At 30.0% G+C, this 24889-nt stretch overlaps 3 protein-coding genes and 2 pseudogenes across 3 annotated transcripts; 2 read left to right on the top strand and 3 right to left on the bottom strand.

Moving 5' to 3' along the window:
• Positions 1–295: 295 nt before the first annotated feature.
• Positions 296–709, bottom strand: LOC113371303 (dnaJ homolog subfamily C member 24-like). The gene has a single exon (XM_026611936.1). It carries the CDS (start codon positions 707–709, stop codon positions 296–298), a length of 414 nt encoding a protein of 137 aa, XP_026467721.1.
• Positions 710–2250: 1541 nt separating this feature from the next.
• On the bottom strand, positions 2251–3004 carry LOC113371526 (annotated as a pseudogene).
• A 2426-nt stretch (positions 3005–5430) lies between these two features.
• Positions 5431–7496, top strand: LOC113371529 (vacuolar protein sorting-associated protein 29). Its single transcript, XM_026612158.1, has 5 exons — positions 5431–5554; positions 5631–5822; positions 5889–5960; positions 6024–6187; positions 7379–7496. Exons 1-5 carry the CDS (start codon positions 5552–5554, stop codon positions 7494–7496), a joined length of 549 nt encoding a protein of 182 aa, XP_026467943.1. The 5' UTR covers positions 5431–5551.
• Positions 7497–10336: 2840 nt separating this feature from the next.
• Positions 10337–16764, top strand: LOC113371302 (XK-related protein 6). Its single transcript, XM_026611935.1, has 5 exons — positions 10337–10826; positions 11114–11315; positions 11440–11728; positions 16263–16485; positions 16560–16764. Exons 1-5 carry the CDS (start codon positions 10567–10569, stop codon positions 16762–16764), a joined length of 1179 nt encoding a protein of 392 aa, XP_026467720.1. The 5' UTR covers positions 10337–10566.
• Positions 16765–17317: 553 nt separating this feature from the next.
• LOC113371524 lies at positions 17318–21339 on the bottom strand (annotated as a pseudogene).
• Positions 21340–24889: the final 3550 nt, after the last annotated feature.

Genomic DNA, 24889 nt, shown 5'->3' with positions numbered 1-24889 from the left:
TCTAAAATATATTTTATATGAAAATTTTTATGATATTTACGAGGATTAAACTACTATAGTTTAGTATATAGAATCATTCTAATATACTTCAATATTCAATGAAATTTCGTTTTATTGCTGATTTATAGTTATGTTTGTTTTAAATAAGCTATAAATAATAGAGATTTCTCTTTCCTCAGCCTTGCAGCCTCTTAATAAAATTTATATCAATTACTCAAATATATATAAAGCTAGATAAAAATTGTGAAGTTGTGCTTCTACTATTTATATAGTCAGCAAGCTTTTTACAGTCTCATTATACACTTTTCTTAACTAATATTGAGAAAGAGCATTCATCACATCCAATACACAAATCTTCATTCAGTGAAGCAATTTCATCAATAACGTAAGTGCCACCGCATCGACATGGATAATAGTATATTTCACTCTCATCATCATAGCTCAATTCATCACGGGTCAAAGTTGCATATAAAATAATTTTACTTTGTTCAGAAAATAATTCAGCATCGTATTTTTTTCTGGAAACTGGATCTCCTAAAATTTTCCAGGCCTTCGTAACAGAAAGATATGTATCCGTTTGGCTGGATGAGCACTTGTCTGGGTGACATTTTAAAATCAAATTTTGATATGCTTTTCTGATTTCAGCCGACGAAGCATCATTTTGGCAGCCTAAAATATCGTACAAATTCTTTTCTTCATTCACCTGCATGTTACCGTGCCCATCATAACCTACAAATTTGCGATTAGCGTGTGCCTAGACAATATAATAATATAGACGTTTCATTCTAGCGATATTGAGGTTCAAAAAAATTAGTTATTGCTACGGTCGCAATATTGCAATGGCGCTTCAATCGCCTTCCAATCGCCATTCAAATTGAAGCGCTAAAATTTGAAATGAAAATATTTGTACTTTAAAAATATTGTACTATCAATAAAAAAAAAATAATTTTAAAAATAATTAGAATTTTAATTTTGCATCGTAATTGTATTAAAATTTGCGAAAATATAATTATAAATTAAAAATATATTAAGTAATAATAAGAATATTTCAATCAAGAGTATATATTATGATATATGCTGGGGTCAAATCAAATCAATAAAAGAAGAAAAAACAAATATGACTACAGATTTAAATATAAATCACACATTATCATAACAATTTTTATTGGACCCTAACTTGTTACTACAATAATGTTAGTGAAATACAGTCATATGTCATTAACAAATTATAATACATGATTCAGAAATACGATATCTAATGATAACAAAATGAATTAAAATACAGTCTTGAGTATTCACATTACATATAAGTTATGATATCTTCATTCAAGCTAGACTAGCATAAGGCCTTGTCTGAAGCTTTTAATATAATGATAATGCTTTTAATGAATTAATCGCACCTTCCGTTTTATCAAGCGTAATACACAGCACACTACATTATGTATTACATAAATTCTAAACTTTCTATTATATACACTACACTTCTTCTGCATTTAAGAGTCATACTTTTTGTATAAACAACAAACTTTATAAACAATTAAAACTTTATAAACAATTATATACAACACCCTTTAACAGAACAGTCACAAACACAATAACAATCCCGATCAAAATGGCCGCTTAATGCTAGAGACAGCTAAAGAATTATCAACCTGTCACTTGGTATCGGCGCACTAGCGCCAAATTCTCACCTTGATGGATACTACGAAACACGGTTTTTGAACGAGGATTTTGCACTGAGTGAAAAGGCCCTGAGCGTGTGCTTTTCGCCACCTTCGTAGCACAGTGCTGTCAACAATAACGAAAAGAAAATGGTTGTCTAATTTGAGAAAGAGATAAATCACTCATTCACGTTTGGAGTTTTTTTTATGGCAAAACTCAATTTTGAATAATGTAAAAATTATTTTATTTATTGCTACAAAACCAAACAGTGTTATCATTCAATGGATTTTAATTTTGTTAAATGACAAAATCTTTTGCTGCCATCCTTATATTGTTTTCTTTCGTCATTAACTAGAATGCCTACAGTAATAAAAGTAGATGCTACCTTATATATTTATTTATAAATACTGTTCTTCTGCATTAATTAGATTAGAAAAAATCTTTAATGCCAATGCCTACATTAAATTGAATAAAATATTAAATATAAACATGATTTATTAAATTATAACTTTGCAGTAGATATAAAATATTACTAAATACTATATTTAAATAATAGTATATTGCAATATTATTAAATTATAATGTCGCAAATTAAATTACTGCTGGGCTGCATTGGTAGCGGGCGTCAATGAAACAGAGGCTTGATCCTTATGGTGCTTCTCAACAACTTTCTTTACATACATATATTCCCGAGACTCAGAATTTCCTATGACATTTTCTGGTTTATATGGTGGATTAATTGTAACTTGATTATAAACAACAATGTTGGGTCCTGACCAAGTCACTTCATGAATAGTTTTTGAAATAGCAATGAACAATTTTTGGCCTTCCGGACTTACTCCTGCAGCAAGGGCATTAACTAGTCTTCTTTTTTGTTCAATTTGATTCCTTACACGAGTGTTTAACCTTTGCAGGTTAAGCAACGGGGGCACTTCGGGAACACAGCTCGTTTCTTGCTTAACTTGAACGTCATTGACAAGAGATAGGTTAACCATATACACATCGTTTAAATTATTCCTCCCACTGCTCGAAGGGCATTTGAGGATTAACATTTTTGTTTGTTGATCAAATGCTAACACAACACCTTCTATATCTTGATCGTGACATGTTTTGCATGCTACGGTACTACCTATTGCAAAACACTCGCTCATACCAGCCATTATCGGTTATGTTCTTAAAGCAATGTCACTGGTTTTAAATGTATAACTGCAACTTTCACATAAATATTTACTATTGTTTTGACATTAAATAACTAAATTTCCTAATTGTTCTTATAATCAACATTGCATTTAGTCCATGCAACTACGAACAAGTAAAAAACATTAATAAAAACTGTTTGCAGTTGACAACTTATGACATATGACAACTTGGTTGACAGAAATATGAAAATGGCTGAAAAGTAGACACCTCAATACCATAAGTTTTATGGAAACTTGCACTTATAATATGCTGTATAAACCATTATTCATTATAGATAAAATATTAAATGTATAGGAATATCAAAGCGCAATATTGCATCGAAATAAAATGATATGTTACATAACAAAAACCATTGCTGTCAAGTCATATATGCATATGTATTACCAGAAAGTGAAAAGTGTAACCCATAGATAAGGGAAGGGTGTTTTTCACGTTCACAAAATATAAATGCAAAAAAAACTCGATAAAAATATAATTATTTAATTAATAATATATATAATTATTTAATTAATAAGATATAACATAATCATTAATGACAAAGTTTATTATTTAAAAAAAAAACTATTTTCTAACTTCCCGTAGGGTAAGTTATTGTAATGGGCCGAAAATCGAAATTAAAAATTTTTACATTTCTCGACGTTTTGAAGGTTTCCGAACATTTTGGCATACCTCAGAAAAAAATGATGTGTGTGTGTGTGTGTATGTATGGATACATTTTTTCATCCACGTTTTTGGGCGCACGGATCAACCGATTTAAATGATTCAAAAACATTCAATTAATAATGATTGGAAGAAGTGTTTATTAGTTTTTGGCAAAGGCAGGCCCAGCCATTTCAAAGATATGTAGCTAAATGTGCAACAAACGGCAGTTTTTGAGAAAACTAAGCGTCCGATTTAAATGATTCAAAAAACTTTCTGCTTGTCTTAACAAAATAATTGATTTTGGAAAAAAATAATTTTGTTTCAACCGTTTCAACTTTTTTAATTTTTTTTTTTTTCAAAAAAAAATTTTTTTTATATCGAAAATAATTCAGATTTTATTTTTAATTATGACTAAAGTTCTAATTACTTTGAACAAATAATTTCAACTTTGCAATTCAGTTTATACAATTCTTATAAATATTAGATAATGTTACAATATTTATAATAATCTATTTGAAAACATTCAGTATTTCTCGAACAGGCGCGGTGCCATACACCATGCATACACCCCACTAGTTAAACGAAGCATAGAAGGAACCATTCTTCTTTTATCTATGGAAGAACTTCCACCGGAGCAGAGCCTGCGCCATCTCTGGTTTAGGAATTTGCCTTTTCCATTTTTGGAGCATAACATAATTATTTCTCTAGCTTCATATGTTATAACGGCGTTGGCAAAAACAAATCATCTGACCATTGCCAGTGATTTGTCGAAAGTCTTATCTATTGTTGATTATTGCAGAAGAAATTTTCTTTTTAATCGGACCCTGGTAGAGTTGTTCTGAAGTTTTCTGGCGAGCAAGTTCGGGTGATCAGCTAAGCGATTTTTATATTTACGTGAGAAAGCGATTATTTCATCCTTAACTGCGCTAGTGCCTGTTTCTTTGTGTATTAATCAATTTGGAACATATTTTGGTGCTTTCAAAATTTCTTTTAATAACTGGTTTTGAAATATTTGAATTATTAAAGCGTTTGAGTTGGAAGTTGATCCCCATAGCTGTATGCCGTATGTCCAAATTGGAAATCAATTAATTGATTATCTGTGGCGTAAAAAATTTTGCAAGAGCCCGATTTGTTAATTTTGCTTTTTTCGAAGTTTGAAGTTTTTTGAATTGTTTGAGACCAAATTTGGAAAACGTATATGCGTGTATGTGATCCCAAATTTCATCTATCATCGACATTTTTCCAAAAACTACCATAGATAAACAAGTATAAAGCTTGAAAGTTCCTGCACTGATTTTAAACATTCAAACCATTTTACTATAGTAAAATAGTTTTTATGTTTGAAATCAGTGCAGTAGTTTTTGAGAAAATGGTCAAAATATATTTTGACCAAAAACTGTATGATAGAGTTCATGGTCTTAAAGAACATTCTAAAAGAGTAAGTAGTTAATTTTAAAGTTTGCAGTTTTTATCAAAGTTTGGAATAATGAGCAGCATTTTTGTACTGTGAGCCAAAATTTGATTCTTATTCTTTAAATTTTAGAAACTGCTAAACGTATTTCAAAATTTTTGAAGTCATTGATCGGGTCTTAGTACAAAATTTATGGCCCACATTTTCGTACAAAACTGACGAAATAAATTTGATCACTGCTAAAATTACATTTTACATAAAATATCAATAAATATATTTTGTTTTCATATATTTTAATATTGTCTCGGCACATAAAAAAGTTTCATAAAAATCAATCCAAGCGCTTCCTGGATATTTGAAAATTTAATAACTATAGTCTTGAATCCATGGATTCAAGAAATATATATCCGTTATACGGATCGCATAACAGATCTAACGGGTTACAAAATGCGAAAATCTTAGGGAGGATGAAATGTCTAATCAGGTAATAACGTAGTATTATTTGATGTTCGATATGGATACCCTACTGTTTGACGTTCATTTGACAATAGTTGATTTAATTTAAATCGTGAAAATGAATTGCATGTGAGGTTTAGTATCTGTTATCTACATACGTTATAAATCAACAGTGGCAAAATGGTTATTATTGTCCCTAAACATTGTCCTTAAAAAAAGTTCATTTTGTTTTACAATTTAATCTATAATCTAATTTTAGTTGGTTCTAGTTTTGGGGGATATGCACTTCCCACATCGGTGTAGTAGCTTACCAGCAAAGTTTAAGGCCTTATTAATTCCTGGTAGAATTCAACATATATTGTGCACCGGCAACTTATGTACTAAAGAATCCTATGATTATTTAAAAACTTTAGCTAGTGATGTACATGTTGTAAGAGGAGATTTTGATGAGGTGTCATAATTACTTATATATGAACTTGAAATACAACAATATTATTAATTTTAGTTTTATTTATAGAATCTCAACTATCCGGAGCAAAAAGTAGTAACAGTAGGACAATTTCGTATTGGTTTAACACATGGACATCAAGTATGAAATTGTTTTCAGATTAATATTTTAAACTGTGATTATTTTGATCTGTGTAATTTTCAGGTTGTACCATGGGGGGATCCAGAGGCTTTAGCACTAGTTCAGAGACAACTAGATGTTGATATATTAATTTCTGGGCACACACATAAATTTGATGCTTATGAACATGATAATAAATTTTATATTAATCCTGGTTCTGCTACAGGAGCTTATAACATGTTGGAAACGTATGTTGATAAATTCATGTATTCCAAATTGACTTTAGAATTTATTATTTCAATAATAAATGACAACATGACACTTTGCAAATATTGGTCCTCATACTCTATTTTAATTTTCATATATTGGCCCGTCTATACTTTTTATAACATTAAGCAATTATGTATATACATATACACATATACATACATACATATATATATATATATATATATATATATATATATATATATGATTATATATTTATACTAGATGACCCGACAGATGTTGCCCTCTACTAATGTTTTTATATACTAATATTTATCGTTTACTTAAAAATAATTATTATTGTTTTTAAATTACATTTTAAACAAAAATGCATATATATCAATATTAGCGATGTTAAATGTAGAACCGCTTTAAATAAAATGAGTCTCAATTCTCACACTATATTGCAAATTGAAGTTTTTTAAAATTCAAATTTTTTACAAATTCAAAAAAAAATTAGTATTGAGTATCCGCGGTAAATGTACAATATTACCTTGGATTTTCTACCCAAAATAATTGCTCCAACAATGATGCCTATAATTTTTATCATCTTGTACCATATTTTAACTGGTTTTTAGTAATTGTGATATCTAAATTACATTTATCTTAGCAATAATTTAATATACATTGTTACCAGAGGTAACAATTGTTCCTAGAGTCCTCGGCACCTGCATGCCATTTTTTTTTCTATGTTCTGTAATTCAAAAAATCCTAAACAAATCCCTTAAACTTCAGAAAGATTTATCAAAATCTGAATAATCGTTTAGGAGGATTATTTTTTCATACATCATTACAGAAGGATTTTATATATAAGATATATAAACTTCGTAACTAGTAACAGAAGCGCCTACCTTTTGAATAAAGCGTTTGCATTACTTAAAGTTTGCAGGTTTTGCAAAAAGCTTAATGAAACTTCAAACTATAAGTAATGCATTATGCATTACCAATTTGTAAACCAAACCAATTTGTAAAAATAATAACACATTTAATAGAATAATTTAAATAATTTTTGATGGAATGATGGTACTTATTTAATTATAAGTGGATTTTCACAGTTGGGCAGGAAAAGTTTCTGCTAATTTTTTAATCTTAATTTTTTCTAATAATTTATATATTCTGATTAAAATCAATTGTGCTTTGATTCTGTAATTAAATTTAGTTTTTTTTTTCAGAAATGCTACTCCATCGTTTGTGCTAATGGACATACAAAGCTCCACTGTAGTTACATATGTTTATCAATTAGTGGCGAATGAAGTAAAAGTGGAAAGAATAGAATATAAGAAAGCATAAATTGTTATTGAAATATAAATATTTGATATTTTGAAAATCATTCCTGATTATATTGATATAATATTTTAATTTTAATATATAATTAAATTATCTCGATAAGTAATATACTATAAAAAACATTTAAAAAAAAATTACATACCTATTTGATATGTACATATATATATATATTTGGATGACGAAAAATATAAAGCCAATTTCATCCACTAATTAAATAATTTGAGAGTAACTTTCATTAATGTGCAATTAATGTTACAAGTGCAATGTTGATGATTTATTAGTAATAATATCTAACATGATTGATGGGTCATTTTCATCTAGAGATGCAACAGTTCATAAATGTTTGCTTAAAAGCAAATTATTAGCGTTAGAGCAGTGCCCGGTTTCCTTTTTATTGTACACTTTCATGTGTTTTATTTTGCAAATTTTGTTTCTATGTTTTTTTAAATTTTATAAAAGGTGAAGTTTGATGTTTTTGATTTCCAGAAAATCCAATTAACTAGTTTTTGTTTTCTTGAAGACAAAATCCAAGAAAGTATGCATGTATTAATCAAAAATTCTGATGAGAAACATTGTGATTAGCTTTTAGTAAAGATTCAGTAGGCCGTTTCTTTGAAGAATTGCACAAATTAAATGAAGCTTTGTATGATTTTAAAGTTCGTAATCTTAACGATCATCCTAAAATATTATAGGTCTTCAAAAGGTGATAGTTTAATTACAAAAATTCATTAATATTAAGAAATCGAGTCTTATGCTCACTATATACCTAATTAATACAATTACAGATATAGTTTTTGTCTGAAAATTGCAATTGGATATCGAATTGATTACTTTCTAGTAATAATAAGCTATATTTTGGAATTAAACAGTTGTTCAAATTTATATATAGCTAAAGTAGCTGCAAAGGGCATCAATTCGATTATTGTTTTTGGATATGAGTTGTCTGTATTTTAGATCATAACATTGCGATTGATTATGTTATATTTTACAACCAGGATCACGAGGATATTGGCAGTAATGAGCCACTTTCATATACATATATGACTATAGATCTAAATGAGGTGACTAAGTCACGGTTTGGCCTGGACAGTCCCATGCGCAAATGCGTCCAGATTTTTCACAATAATTGTCCCGGTTTCAAGTTTTTTGTCCCTTGTACCGAATATTTCAGAAGTATGGTCCATTTACTATAAATCAGGTTTATCACTCGATGATATGATTATCAATAACACTTTATAAGTATCTGCATTCCATGGAAATGCATAAAACCATTTATACTTGTTTATCTAAGCATAAAACATTGCTGACTGCAAAATAACATCTCACTTTAAAAATTTAGAGTTTAGACCTGTTTTTTCCAAATTTGCGAAAATGCAGAAAAATTACGAAAACAAACATTCTAGCATGTTTCTGATTGCGTGGCACAAGTAAATTAGAATTTTAACAAGGCTTAAAAGCGACAAAAACATACAAAAAATATAAAGTTTTGCACTCAATCTTACTAAATCCGATTTAAATAAAATGTTTTTTTTTTAACTTGAAAAAAAAAAACTGATTTTATTATATCTTTAAATAGCATTTTACAATTTTATTTACAAAAATACGTATTTGTTATTTTGAATCATTTTTATGGGGTTGAATGGGTTTCTTCGTGCAAAAAACAGCCTTTTTTCAATAATTTTTTTAACATATGAAAAATGAAACATTTTAATGATTTTTTTTTAATTTTATATTTAATAAACATTTTGTAAAATTTTCAAAAAAATATATCAAAATGGCGGTCATTACGAAGCCATTTCCGGCAGTCCCTCAGAAGAAAGATGCCTCCGCGTTGTCAGCAGAACTTCTTTCAGGATCATTCGAAATAAAAATAAAAAATATGTGTTTTAGTAAAGACAATAAACTAGGTATTGGACGCAGGAAAAAAGAAAAAAAATGAAAATTTGATTTTTGGCAGACGTTTTTTTGAAAAAATTTTAATAGTTGTAATTAAAAAAAATCCGTTTAAAACCTTGTAAATGATATCTCGAATACCGGTGTAAAATTTCATCAAGATCGGTTGAGTAGTTCGCGGAAAATCTAGACAATAGTTTTGAGAAAAACGCGTTTGAAGTTTAAAGAGACAATAAAGGTGGACCTTGAGCGTCCACCTTTTCAAGGTTGTATCTCCGAAACTATTTGTCGGATCAACTTGAAAATTTAGGACAATATTCTAGAGATGTTATAGAATTCAATAAGAAAGTTCGTTTTTTTGGAAACCGTAAAACCCGTGTAACCCCTTAAGTAATTTAGCGTAAATAGCTTCGCCTCCGTCACGGGTTTGCTTAACTATAAGTTACCTGGTTTTAGTAAAAAAAAATATATGGTCACAATAATTTTAAATAATTCAATTTTTTATATGTATTATACTATATCTTTTCTACTCTTCAAAAATATTTTTTCATTCAGCAAATCTAAAATACATTTTAATCAATGAATTCAATTATTCAAATATTAACGTTCAATACACTTGCGGTGCAGTCTGTAGTCATGGCGACGAAACTTCAGTTTGCGCCAACTTCAACTCGCACATGCAAAGCAAAAATGACAGATGATTGAAATTGTAAATGTACAGAAAGTATTCGAACAGTACATTTTAGTTTAGACCCCCTTATTATTTTAACTAGGTGTTCTGGGGGGTAGAACTAGAACTCTAGACTGAGAGACTGAGAGTGACCATAAGAGCCAAAAAACCTTGGTTATTGGCTCACAGTGTATCGAGTCTGGACAATATAATAATCGAATGACAGTTTTATTGGCTTGTCCTTAAGCGATGATTGTCGCTATATATTTTTCAATTTTATTGACTTGCATTATTAATTCCTTTAATTATTTTTATTTTTGTACTAGTTTGAATTCATAGATAAAAGGAGGAATTCATGTTGTATTGACAATATGCATTTAATTTTTTTTTTGTTATGTTTACATTTTCAATAATATGTTCTGAGAGAACGTAGCCTACGTAAATGAGGCAAAGTAGATATTTAATAGTTTGCTATGAGAGGCTTAAATCGTTGAATGGCGATGGTAATTTATGACAATGAGAGTAATATATGACACCAATTTGGAATGGTGTGGAACGGAAGATGTGGACAGTACTCCATCCAATTTTTCTGTTACTAATTTAGATATAATCGGTTTGATATACTCTATTATTGCACACTTAGTAGATGCTGGAGTAGATATTTATTTAGCATGTTATTATTTTTCAAATTCAAATTATGACTACTTTTCTTGGACCGTTGTCTTTATTGCTGTACCAGCTGTGATAAATACCTGCATCTCACTTACTATGTGAGTATTTTACTATCAAAAATTAACAAATAATTTAGAACCATAATTTCTAATAATTATATACTTACAATTTTATTCCAAATTAAACCATAAGTTCTAAAAATTATATTATGTTGTGCCATCTGGCACTTATATACACCATCCTGAAGTTCGAAAGGACAAATATCATTGCTTGGCACAACAATTAGTATTCTATATCATCTTAAAAGATAAAACTTTGTAATCATCTACTTAGTATTAAAATTATATTACGGAATTTACTATACTACTATTTTAAAATATTCTAGGTATGCAGAAGACGCCCATAATTTGAATCAAAAGCGTTCAACACCATGCTTGCTTATTAAAAGCAAAGGAAGTAGGTGTTTAGGTGCTTTTCAGATATTTATGCATATTTTGCAATTAGCAACAGTAGCACGTTGCTGCGATAGTCTTAAATTTGCTTTTGCAAGTAGACATGCTGAAAAAAAGAATGATAGAAAGGAACAGGTACTGATTCAATCTAATTTTATTTTAAGATTAGATTTTAGTTTTTATTAATAACTTAATGAAATTATAAAGAATTTTATTGCTACAAAGTTATTTATTTTATGTTGTATTCTGACAATTTTAGAAATTGCAATATGAAAATATGTTAAAAGAAGACAGTGACATATCATTACTACGTTTAATTGAGTGTTTTCTTGAGTCAGCTCCTCAACTAGCTTTACAGCTAACAATTATTTTGCGAGACAGTGAAAGTTGGAAAGTTTTACAAATTGTATCAATTATTTCTTCATTTCTGGGCATAGTCTGGAGCATTGCAGGATATCATCGAGCTATTCGTTTTGCACAATATGATAAACATAACATTACATGGTGTGGAACAGGCGTTCAATTTATGTGGCACTTTTGTATAACATGTGAGTTTTTATTTTTGATTTTGTTAAAAATTAATCCTTATCCTTTTATATACTTATTCAATATGTATTTTTCCATAAAAATAATTTTTATGAATGAAAATATACATATATATGTTCGACAAATAAATAATATAAGATTTTAGTATAAAAATGAAGCTGTACATTTATCAAAAGATAAACTAGCATTTGTATATAATTGACATAATTAACAAGAATTAAGATTTAGCTATTTAGATAAAATGCTATTACTAAAATCTAATCAATGCAATTTCCAATTAATATTTTTCAAACAAACTTAAAATATATGTAATTGTTTTAATTACAGTGCACAAACACGCACTTATACATTCCAAATCGCGACTTTTAATTACAAACTTTGATGCATTTGTACAATTTAACCATTTCTTATTGGCCTATAATATTTAAGTATTTCTATGTTAAGTTTTATTGAGAACCGATGTTTGCTAAACACTCTTCAGTACGATTCTCAAATAATACCTTTCGTTTTTAAATTTCTGATTGTTTCAGGATATTTTATGAAATCACTGATGAAATAACTTGAATATCTTATATACAGCTATAAAATAGCAGCTATTTGTTTTACTTTATACCGTATCTAAATTGATTTCGTAAGATTACTGATTTTTGTGTTCAAAATAAAATTCAGTATTTCAATATAATAATAATTTATTATTCTCAATTTTATTTCTCTAAATAATATTTTTGTATGAATTCTTAATCATTTAAATAACGGATTAATGAGCAGCCTTGGATGGATTAATGGAGCCTTTTATGTATTGAATAGATATTCATAAAGATAATAGATTAAGCATTGTAATTAATAAACTAAGTAGTGCATGACATTATTGTTTGAGGCAAATTGCTGGAACTTCGTGTACCATAATTAGGCATTCGGGCAATAAAAATAATAAATGATAATTGATTATTAACAATTGTTCAAAATATTTTCAAATGGATTATTATAAATACTCGCACGAAACTGAGAAACGATAATCCTCATCGAGATACATCAAATGGCTTTTAAATTTCTAAAATCGGTTCAGACGTTTTTGAGCAAACGCCGATGGAAGGTCTTATTTTGACAAATGCCAAAAAAACGATATCAATTTTTCAAACTTTGACGAACTTTTAAAGTTAAACGAATTATCGTAGAGTCGTAATATTTTAGCAAGATCTATAAGAGTATCTACCGCCAAAAAATTAATAATAAAAATCGTTAAAAAAAATTTTTTTTAACGCTTTATTACAAGAAAACGGCAGGCCGATCTTTACCAAAAACTAATCAGGTCGATTCCCAACCTATATTTTTCGAACGGTTTTTGAATTTTCAATATCGATTCAGAATTGCGGACTAAAACGTGGACGAAAAAATTTTCACTTCTTTGCCATTTACAAAAAAACGGTTCGGCCGATCGTAGCGCAAAACTGACAAACGATAGTTCTCATTGAGATACATCGATTGGCTTTTAAATTTTTTAAATCGGTCCAGCCGTTTTTGAGAAAACGTCAATTTGCGGTAAAAAATCTGTTCATACACACACATATTTTATTTGATCTATACGTCTTGGCGGTTCAATATAGTAGAAATCGATCGATTGTACCTGATTTACGATAAGGGTCGAATTTACAAGATTTTAAGTATTAATATGGGCCTGTTATACTTAAGGGGGTTGTTCTTTTTTTGTTACAAAAAATGCAAGGTATTTGTTTTTGTTTTTTCTCGAAATGTATTTATCATAGAGACATGCGGTTTTTTTTAAACATAAATTACAAAATCATTGAATGTTACGTGATTTTCTTCTTTTTTTTGCGCCGTCATTTTTTAACCAGGGGGCGCCAAAGTCGGTCTTGCGAAATCGATCTCTTTTGCGGTGCCACAGATAAATCCGTTGCGCATCGCCCGAAACAAAAAAAGAGTGCGCGTAAGGATCACACGCGATTGAAGTAAAACTTTTAATATTGTATGAGTAGGCAATTAAGATAAAAATAAAAAAAACATCATATTTGAATTTTAAAAATCATTTATTAATAATCACATAACATCAATAACACAGTTTAAAACAACAGCGATAGATTAATTGCTACCATATTTCATATATGATATAATAGGTTTGTGATAACTGAAATGAGAGACATAAATTTTGCTTTGTAAACTATGTACATTTCTGGAGAAAACTGCATCAATAGTCGTGCCATATCTTGTGGTTGATTCAAATGGAGAATTATTCATTGTTAAATTAAATTTATTATTTAAAAAATCAATTAATGGTTGAGATTCTTCTGAACGAAAATTGACATTGAAATCTCCAGCAAGAATTAATGGTATCTCGTTGTGATTAGTGTTTAAAAGTTTTGCACCCTCATTAGAAAAATGAAGTAACTGCTGATGAAGAAATTCAATAATATTTGATATGTTTTTATTGGGAGAAATTTAAAGGACGACTATAATTAATGTTTGATTCTGTGTGTGTAATATCACCTACTTGTGTAATTTCATTAGGAATATCCAGTAATATCGTTGGCGCAAGAAACTGCATAGGAGTGGCATTATGAACAGTATCTGAACATGAATGATAGACATTAGACAGCTACACCACCTGCTCTTGAGTTTGATCGTTTGTATTGAGTAACGCAGTAATAGTTCTGAATATTAATTCGTTCTTCATTATTAATCCAAGTTTCCGAAAATAACAAAAACGTACAACGTTGTAGCACTTTATCTTGCAGATCAGGCAAATGAGCTCGTAAACTTTGGCAGTTAAAGGAAAACAATGAAATGTCGTTCAAACTTATTATCTCACTCAATTTTTCTTCTTGTGTTATTAATCTACAAGTTGAAAGTCTTTGGAATTCAGTTTTTAAGTCCATTAATCCTGCTGGCCGTTTTCTTCCATTATAAATTTTTTTGTCGTTGTTTTAGAAATGATGAACAATCCATTAATGCTGGTAACTCGTGATAATGCAACATATAGAAGCTGCTGATTATGTGTTTTATTGTATTCATATACAATTTTATCAAAAGTACCACATTGTGATTTGTGTATTGTGAGTGCACAAGCAGACACTAAAGGAAAATGATTTCTTTTGACAAATATGATTTCCTGAGAATCGGCACAGCTGTCCTACTGATATTAAGAGTTTGAATATGATGTGCAGCTTTCTTCTTATTTTGTTACCTATCTTACAAGGAAATTCAAACCATAAACCTAGAAGTTCATCATTAGCGCCACGTTCTATGTACACTAATTTTCCTACACAACCATTAGCTAAGCCATCACTTACATCAATATTAGTTGTTATTATGTAAAATTTATTCAGAACTAAAATTATTCAGAACTAAAATTATTTCATAACCGATTTTTGTGAAACTGCTGACGAATGTATGATTGTTGATCTGTCGCATGGCAACCTACACAAATATCCGTGGCAGTAGATATTATTTTGTCTTCAACGATTCAATATAAATTTATTATATTCCATGACACATTTATTCTCTAAGAAAAGTCTTATTCCATGAGGACATAATACAGCAACCTCTTCTTTTGTAAAAAAAAACGTGATTCAATTAATGCAAGTTCATATAGGGTTTAGCGCTCGACTTACGCATGACATGACGGGAGTGGATACTCGCGACATCAGCGCTTACGGCGTCGTAGTGTGCAACTTCACGTTGGCGTTTTCGTTGCATTTGTACGGATTTACACCCGTGTAGCCTAAAGAAATTTTTACACCCATATCGCGCCTAAAGAAGTTTTACTTCAAAAAAAAAGAAATTACGTTTAAGAAGAAGTTTGTTTCCAGTCCCCCTACCAAAATGAAAGAAAAAAAGCAAGAAGGAAAAAAATGGCAGGAATTTAAAAAAAAGTGTCAAAAAAGGCCTTTTTTTGGGGCGAGAAGCTTCGCAAATTTTTTTTGCGTTATGTTATCAAGTTGTTTGAGGTAGGGGGACTCGGTATTGCAGTGGTGAACAAATTAAAAAAAAATGCAAGTCGATCCGACTTGTAGTTTTTGTTTAATTTGTGGCACCGCATTGAAAAAAGTCAATTTGAGAAAAACGTATTTAAAGTTCTTAATATAATGTACTGAATACACCATTTAATTTAATGTACTAAATACACCATGGTGTTCAAAGATGCTGACACATTTAAAAGGTCATGTGCATGAGGTATTATAATGAAAAAGAGGAATCTGGCATACAATAGCTCGCGGAGCGATAAAAAAACGCTTTCAGAGGATCATACATACAGAGATATATATATCTATAACTTCGTCAAAAAAATAGATATTGAGATGATTTTTTTTTAAATGATTCTAAGGTTTTTATCTTTCATAATATCAAAAAATCTCAAAACCGAAACAAAGAAAAATAAAAAAAGAACAACCCCCAAGCTATCACTGCCTTACTTAAATATGGGATCTGGTATTTTTAAATAGTTTCTACATATATATCACTTATAACATAACTAGTTCTCAACAATATATATGATTATAATTAATTATGATTATTTCACAGTTTCTCGAGTATTATCATTGTCTGCTGCTGCAACTATATTTCCCCTCAAAACAATAGTGGGATGCTTTGTTCATTGCAGTTTTATGACCCTGTGGATATTTTGCTTTGACCGATCTCCTTTTTGTGGCAAAACTCTGTTCCATACTTTTTTATTTTCGGGTGTTTTGGGTTTAGTGTACTTATTTACTTACATAATGTCTAATGATGGAAGAACTGCCAAAAAGTTAGTGCTGCAAGTATTATGAAAGTAATGACAAACTTTATAAAATTTTAATTTTTATGTGAATTTAATTTCAGATATTCATTCTACTACACAACATGTTTTATTGAAACGATTATTTGTGTATCCATATATGCTGTGTATGTGGAAGAGAATTTTCATCCAAAACATATTTATTTTGGTATAATTGTGATGAGTATCATTCCATACGTTTTAGGAATATGTTTTATGATTTTATACTATAGCAAATACCATCCAAAAAAAATAAATGTGGTTGCATGATCGATAAGTGCCATCCTTATTGATATTAATAAATATAATTTTTCGGTAACTTAATTTTGGTTACAATTATTATGTTAACTTAAATTGCCTAAAGAACTAGTTGCCATTTTCTGCATAGTATTCTAAAGAGTAGAAATTAAGCATTATTTTGCATAACTGATATTGTTTTTAACCCTCGTTTTGAAGGTTAAGAACCGTTTATTCCAGATAATATACAATGGTTTCCGAAGTCTATCTAACTTAATTTTTGAAGAAATAATAATGATTCGTAAAAGAAAAAATGAGTTTTACACTGATGAGAATGTACTAAATGAACTTATAATATTTTTTAAAATTCTGATAAGCGGACAATGACAACTGCATTGAATAACGTATTTGAACATTATTGAAGTCCAAAGACCATTTTTAAATAAAAAATGTCGTAATAAATAAAAAATTTGTATATAAAATGTAATTTATTTTTCTACTAAGTAATAACATATGATATTATTTATTTTAAAACACTGTATTTAATGTAAATGATTATAATATCAAATGTAATAAATAGATGATGATAGAATATTTTGAATTAATAACTTCTTCCAAATAATGTATAAGCATTTGGCTTGTTGCTACATTTGGGATTGATGCATTTGTCATCAGAGGTAATTTTGGCAGGTTGTTCAAAAGGTATGCACAATGATTTAGCGCCCATTGATGGAGCATTAGTTTCAGTGTCATCATCCCTGGCACTATCAGCTTTGATTTTATCTTCACATGGAATACTACCACAAAATGGTGCAAGTATTATGTTCTTCCTCTCCAGTTCTTCCAAGAATTTACTCCATTCATGGCAAACTACCTTATGTTCATTCAATTCCTTTGTAGCCTTTTCCAACATGCTTTTGTGAATAACTTCTAACAATTCTTTTATATTTTTAATAGCTTCCTTCTGGGAAAATGTAATTTTTTCTCCAGTGTCTCTTCTAACCACAACCACTTGTTCATTCTTGATATCTTTTGGACCAAGCTCAACCCTAAGCGGAACACCTTTAAGTTCCCAATGGTTGAATTTCCAGCCAGGGCTATAATTCATTCTGTAATCACCTTCAGCTCTAACTTTAGCATCATTCAAATTTTGTTCCAAGCAACTACAACTTTTCAATAAATTATCTTTATCCTCTTCACTTGTACTAGCTGTAATTCCACAAGGAACTATTATTGCCTGCAAACTTGCTACATGAGGTGGAAGAACCAGGCCTTGATTATCTGCATGAACCATAATCATGACACCAATTGTTCTTGTTGTTAAACCCCATGAATTTTGAAAAACGTATTTCTTTTCTTGTGTCTCAGGATCCTCATATACAATATCAAACATTTTAGAAAAGTTTTGACCCAAGTGGTGGCTTGTAGCACCTTGAATAGCCCTCCCACTTGCACTTATAAATGCTTCCACAGTAGTTGTATAGTCTCCACCTGCAAATTTTTCCTTTTCCGTTTTACGACCTTTAACTACTGGTATTGCTAAAAGTTCAGAATAAACACGAGCATAAATATCCAGAATTTGTAATACTTCTTTATCTGCATCATCTTTTGATGCATAGGCTGTGTGACCTTCCTGCCACAGAAATTCTCTGGTTCTCAAGAAGGGCTGTGGATGTTTAAATTCCCATCGTACGATATTGTTCCACTGATTCAATTTTACTGGTAAATCCCTGTAAGACTGAATCCATTTTGCAAAAGCTGGATACATAACAGTTTCTGAAGTTGGTCGAATGGCTACAGGCTCTGCCAAATCTGAATCTCCAGATTTAGTTACCCAAGCCACTTCGGGTGCAAAATCAGCCACATGCTCCTTCTCTTTTTCTAGTACACTTTTTGAGACAAATATTGGAAAATAACAATTTTTTACTCCTAGCTTTTTTATTTCTCCATCTAGAAAATCTTTGATCATATCCCAAATTGCATAAGACCATGGTCGTAGAATATAACAACCAGAGACATCATAATATTCAATCATTTCACCTTTAGTTATAATTTGTGAATACCATCCTGGTAAATCAGTTTCTTTTTGAGCCTCTAGGCCTAAACGTGTTTGTTTTTTCACATTTGATTGCTTTTCATTTGTCTTTTTGTTTGATTCTTTTGGCTCTGATTTATTATCTTTCTTGTTGGTCTTTGCTGCTGATTTTTCAGGCTTATTCTGGCTCTTTGCTTGTTTAGGAGCTTTAACAACAGATAAGTCATTAACACTCGGAGGGTCTATGGAAGCTTCAAAATTTATACCAGAACTTGGCTCTGCACCAGCCACTGTTTGGGATTTCTCTGCTGCAGGTTCTTTTGATTTCTTTGGGGCTTTAGATTTTGCTGGCTTTACCACTGCAGCAACAGGTTCCTTGCTATGGCCATCAGGAATATAAAACAATACAATTGCTTGCTCCTTGCAAGTAAATTCATTTGCAGGCGCATAAGGTACATCTACTCTAAAGAAACCTCTTCTTTGTAATTGTATTATATCACCAGCCTTGAGATTTCTTAATTCTGGGTCTCCTATCATTTCAACTTCTTTTCGGGTATTTTGATTAATGTATTGCTTGAAGTCTTCATCTTTTCCAAGCAAAGGTTTGCTTATTATATGCTCAAAGTAAACACAGCATGTTTTTGTGAATGGGGCATTTACTGTGTCACACAACCAAGTTAACTTCAAAGTTTTCTTAAAATCTTTATTATCAAGATTAGGTGTTACATCAATAGATAAAATTTTTCCATTGCTGTCTTTATTAATTTTATCAACTAAAAGATTACCCCAGTTTATAAATGTGGCATTCTCACCTTCTTTAAGTAGTTCAGCATCTACGCGGTCTATTAAAATTTTTGAACCTGTCCATACAATTTTAGTACCGATTGCTGGGTCTTTTGGATGGACATTCACAGTTTGAGATACATCACTTGTAATATTTTTTACATTAACAGGAACTGTATCCATTTCCAAAGCAGTGTATCGTGGTGCTATTGGATCTATAACTTTTTTATTAACAGCCCATATTTTATCCCATTCCATAAAGACAACATTTCGACTAGAACCTTGAGAAATAATGAACTGTTTTAAGCCCTCAACAGTCATTCCTCTGCGAAGAACACCTCGGACAGTAGGAAATCTGGCATCATCCCAGCCATCAACTAAACCCTGCTCTACAAACCATGTAAGTTTACGTTTTGATAAAACTGTATTAGTCATGCTCAATCTTGAGTATTCCCAAATGTGGGGCCTTCTCAAACCCAAAGCCTCTATAAACCAATAAAACTGCTCATCTCTATCATGATATTCCATGGTTCTCAATGTGTGTGTCACGCCTTCAATAGCATCTACTATTGGGCATGCAAAATCATATGTTGGATAAACTTTGTACTTTGTTCCTGTGCGCGGATGAGGTTCATTTTTGCACCTGTATATTGTTGGATCTCTGAGACAGCCATTTGCAGAAGACATATCTATTTTAGCACGCACACAACACTTTTGGCCATATTCAGTACCATTAATCATTTCAGACCACATCTTCATATTTTTATCTATACTATTATTCTATTTGCAGATTCAACTTTTTCTTCTCGTTCAGCTTTCATTTTTTGGTTCTGTATCATCTACATAAGCCTTTTCAGATTTAATAAGTTGTTCACAGTATTGTAGCATCAAATCAAAATATTGCGAGGTGTGCGTGAACAAATCTGGTTTAATTTGTAACATTTCCAAATCCTCTAAAATAACTTGCTCAAAGTGAACATTTTCTTTGGCGGGATTGGTATCATCAAATCTCATTATTAATTTTCCTTGGAAAGCTTGTTGATAATATTGATTGAGCAGGGCTGCTTTTGCATGACCTATGTGGAGATAGCCTGAAGCTTCTGGGGGAAATCGAACCACGACTTTACCCATTTCGGCACCAGGTAAATCCACAAACTTACCTTCTTGTTGAACTGTATCATTACTTTGATTTTTAGTATTTTTTGAAGCTTTTGAATCAACCTCATTGCTCACAAATGACATAGCATATTTGACACAGTCTTGAGCTTTTATTAAATTGAACCACCTGGTAATATTATCGGGTACAGGCTTTTTAGATATTGACTGCCACTCATCGCGCAAGCAGGAAAAAACAACCAAATCAGCTATTGTGAGTTTGTTAGCTACAAGATAAGTAACAGATGTCAACGTCTTGTCTAAATATTGCAAGTTGTTAGTTAAATCATCCTTCAACGTTAAAGCAAATGTCAAAAAATGATCTGTTTGTGCATACTCAACAGCTGTTCGGCCGTACAGTTCGTATTGTGGAGCCGCGGTGGCTAGGGCTCTGCAAGCATCGTTGTCAGTATGAATATCTAAAATTGCGTTATTAATTGTCAATTTATAATTCTTTCCCCAATCAATTTCCACCGGATGGGTTCCTTTAATTAAATCTATAACTGCCAATACGGATATTGGCGGACTGCTCTTAGAACATTCAAGTTTTAAAGTCATTTTATTCACAATAAATATTTATAAATACAACGAAAAGCTAAATTCTGCTATTAAAACTACACGCACACGAAACTTGCGTGGCGAACATACGATGTAAAAATAGGTTTTATAGGTTAAAATCGGTATGTGCATATGATAGTAGCGCCAACTATAGTAAAATTTTCAAACAAGAGAAATAACTAAAAATAAAAATACTGGTGACTTTTGTCCTTACAATAGCATTAGTTATGAATTTCTCCATTATCGTCCTCATTCTAAATAATAGTTCCATATTTATAGATAAAAGAAGAGTATAATCCATATTTCTTAGAAAGCGCGCTTTTAGCTTTTCGAGATTGATTTTTTTTGCATATCTTCACCTTATGAAAGTTTCTGAACATTTTGGCATACCTCGAAAAAAATTAATGTGTGTGTGTGTATGTATGTATGGATACAATTTCTCGTCCACGATTCCTATTGAGAGATATGCTGATTAGTTTTTGACACTTTTAGCTACTTGGCTCCTTATCTCAGAAACGGCTGGGCCTATCTTTGCCAAAAACTAATTACTACGTTTTTTATCATTACAAATTGAATGTTTTTCATTTTCATTCAAATCGGATGCAAAAAAAAATATTTTTGATTTTTGGACGATTGCAATAACTTACCCTACGGGAAATTAAAAAAACCAACTTTGCTAGCTTAACTACTACTGAAAAAGGTTAAATAATGGTTGAATAGAATTATTTTTTAGATTTTAAGTTACTTTAAACGACAAGTCTGTTGGTTTGAACCTATGGAGAAAAAAAATGCGTTACAGGTTGTCACGAGTCACAAATGAGCATTTGCCCTAATAATAACTTATATTTAAATATGTTCATTCATATTTTATTGTTCATGTCAACTGATGACAACATCAGCGACTTCTTTTATCTCTGCGAAAAAGAAATTTTGATCTTAAGTGAAATGTATGTATCTGATGCTAATAACATGTCTTTTTATTATTAATATGTTTGATAGACAAATATTTTATCGGTAATATAATAATAAAATAAATAAAGTATATCGATACAATTTAAATTCATATTTTATCAATAATATTTATATTGTTTTTCATATTTTACATATTTATAAATAGCAAATAAATTATTATGAATGAGAGAAAAAACATGGTACTTTCGAAGAAGTATTGATGTTAGAAAAATAAATATTTTTATCAATTATACATACACATACAAGCCAAAACTTACACATTCGTATATGACATAAATATATCCATTTGTTGCAAAATGTAAAATTATTTATATTCGTAATATATGATGTTTAGTCGAATGCCACACGAAGTTGTGTCGATCATTTCGCCTGTTTTCGCTCTTTCGCGCTGGCATTTCACAGATGGAACGAGCGAGTTCACCAGTATGACATACGCAGCGATCGAGCGCCAGCGTTCATGTGAATAAAACCACCGGCCATGTTGCATTTAATCATAAGGAACGGTTTTAGTGAATGAAATATAGTTTTCAGCATTAGTTGTGTTTTAAATGTGTTAAAAAGGATTTTTAGTGATTTAAATTGTGTGCAGTGATATTTTACCACCACATAATGAATTGGGAACCGAATATGGGTAAGAGAATATAGAATATGAAATATTATTGTTGCACTGACTCGCCCTTCAGCCGTATCGAGTCTATGTTAGCAGTTGTCAAACTACTGTATGCAGTTTATTTATTTACTTGTTTCTCATGTTTTGAGCATTATTAATTTATATTTTTTGTTTATATATAAATGCTGTATATCATAAAACAACTTATTTAATTGTTTACATTAATAATTTTATAAAATTATATTTATTTGTATTTGTGATTTTTTGCTTATATCGCAATTTATTTTACAAAAACAAACTAATATATTCATATAATATCATGCTGAAACTGTTTCAATTCAACTTTCTTCTTGATTCATCATTTCATGCTACAATATCTTTGTATCAGATTATTAAATATTCGACATTTTTTGTCGCAAGGTATTGCATGTGTTTGAAAATACCTTTTTTCTCTAAGGTGGATTCAGCAAAATTCCGTATTTATGAACCGTATTTGAAACATTCTATAAATACATTGACTTATTTTTGATAGTATATTTTTCATGAAGTAAAAATTGTATAAGCGAAATGAATGAAGAATTTTCTGAAAATATTTCAGAAAAGAAATATTTTCATCGTTAAGCAATTAAATATATTGAGCTTTTGGAATATGATGAAAAATGTAAACATTTTTAATAGACAAAACTAATTTAACAATGAACTAGTGGAGTGCATGGCATCGTGCCTTAAGGCAAATTGCTCGAACTTTCCGTACCGTAATCAAAAATCTTGGTACGGAACCAAAAAAAATTATACAAAATGTGTACACATTATTAAAATCTCTAAAATATCTGACAATTTGATGTGCCTATGTCCAATAAACATTTTTGACCGCCAAATAACATTTTTTAACTTATTTTTACTGAGAGTCCATAACCGCTGGACCTGCCTTCCCAAAAATTAATCACTTCTTCATCTTGTCAATATGTACAAGTAAAATGTTTTTTGAATTATTAAAATCGGACGCTCCGTTTTCTTAAAAACTCAGTTATCGTTTTTGCCACTTTTTGCCCCGTATCTTCGGAGCTAATCAGCATTTCTTTTTATCAATACGAATCGAATGTTTTTTGGATTGTTCAAATCGGTTGATCGGTGTTCCCGAAATCGTCGACGAAAATTTGTATCCGCACACACACACACATATACATTCATTTTTTCTAAGGTATGTCAAAATTTAATTTTTTATTTTCGATTTTTTGCGATTACTATAACTTACCCTTCGAAAGTTAAAAATTTAATATTTTTAAATTGTGAAAAATTATGACAAATGTCATTTAACGGTTTGTTTGACCAGTGAACAAAAATTACTGTTATATATATTATTATTCTTATCATATCATATTACTCAAACATATATTAACTTTACAAACTTAATTTAAGTGTGGATAATGAGCATAATTTTTTTTTCTTTGATAAAATTTCAATCAATTATTATTGATATTTTTATTCCAATATTAAAAGCATCTAATTCGCCCCATGCATTTTATTCTTTTATCACATGTGTTTTTAAAACATATAAAATTATTGAATAAGAAAATAATTTTAAAATTCCTGAAGTTTAAATAAAAAAAGAGTGCGCGTAAGGATCACACGCGATTGAAGTAAAACTTTTAATATTGTATGAGTAGGCAATTAGATAAAAATAAAAAAAAAAACATCATATTTGAATTTAAAAATCATTTATTAATAATCACATAACATCAATAACACAGTTTAAAACAACAGCGATAGATTAATTGCTACCATATTTCATATATGATATAATAGGTTTGTGATAACTGAAATGAGAGACATAAATTTTGCTTTGTAAACTATGTACATTTCTGGAGAAAACTGCATCAATAGTCGTGCCATATCTTGTGGGTGATTCAAATGGAGAATTATTCATTGTTAAATTAAATTTATTATTTAAAAATCAATTAATGGTTGAGATTCTTCTGAACGAAAATTGACATTGAAATCTCCAGCAAGAATTAATGGTATCTCGTTGTGATTAGTGTTTAAAA

This window comes from Ctenocephalides felis, unplaced genomic scaffold (assembly GCF_003426905.1).
Source record: "Ctenocephalides felis isolate EL2017-DRISC unplaced genomic scaffold, ASM342690v1 CF-g0.4_SCAFFOLD_01492, whole genome shotgun sequence".
Lineage (NCBI taxonomy): Eukaryota > Metazoa > Arthropoda > Insecta > Siphonaptera > Pulicidae > Ctenocephalides > Ctenocephalides felis.
The sequence above is the reverse complement of the archived record's forward strand: the minus strand, read 5'-3'. Positions and strand labels throughout refer to the sequence as shown.

Coding starts and splice junctions, on each gene's coding strand:
- LOC113371303 (XM_026611936.1), bottom strand. CDS start 709: ATGCAGGTGAATGAAGAAAAGAATTTGTACGATATTTTAGGCTGCCAA.
- LOC113371529 (XM_026612158.1), top strand. Junction 5,961..6,023: donor GTTTAACACATGGACATCAA/GTATGAAATTGT, acceptor TGTAATTTTCAG/GTTGTACCATGGGGGGATCC. Junction 6,188..7,378: donor GCTTATAACATGTTGGAAAC/GTATGTTGATAA, acceptor TTTTTTTTTCAG/AAATGCTACTCCATCGTTTG.
- LOC113371302 (XM_026611935.1), top strand. CDS start 10,567: ATGACAATGAGAGTAATATATGACACCAATTTGGAATGGTGTGGAACG. Junction 11,729..16,262: donor GTGGCACTTTTGTATAACAT/GTGAGTTTTTAT, acceptor ATTATTTCACAG/TTTCTCGAGTATTATCATTG. Junction 16,486..16,559: donor GATGGAAGAACTGCCAAAAA/GTTAGTGCTGCA, acceptor ATTTAATTTCAG/ATATTCATTCTACTACACAA.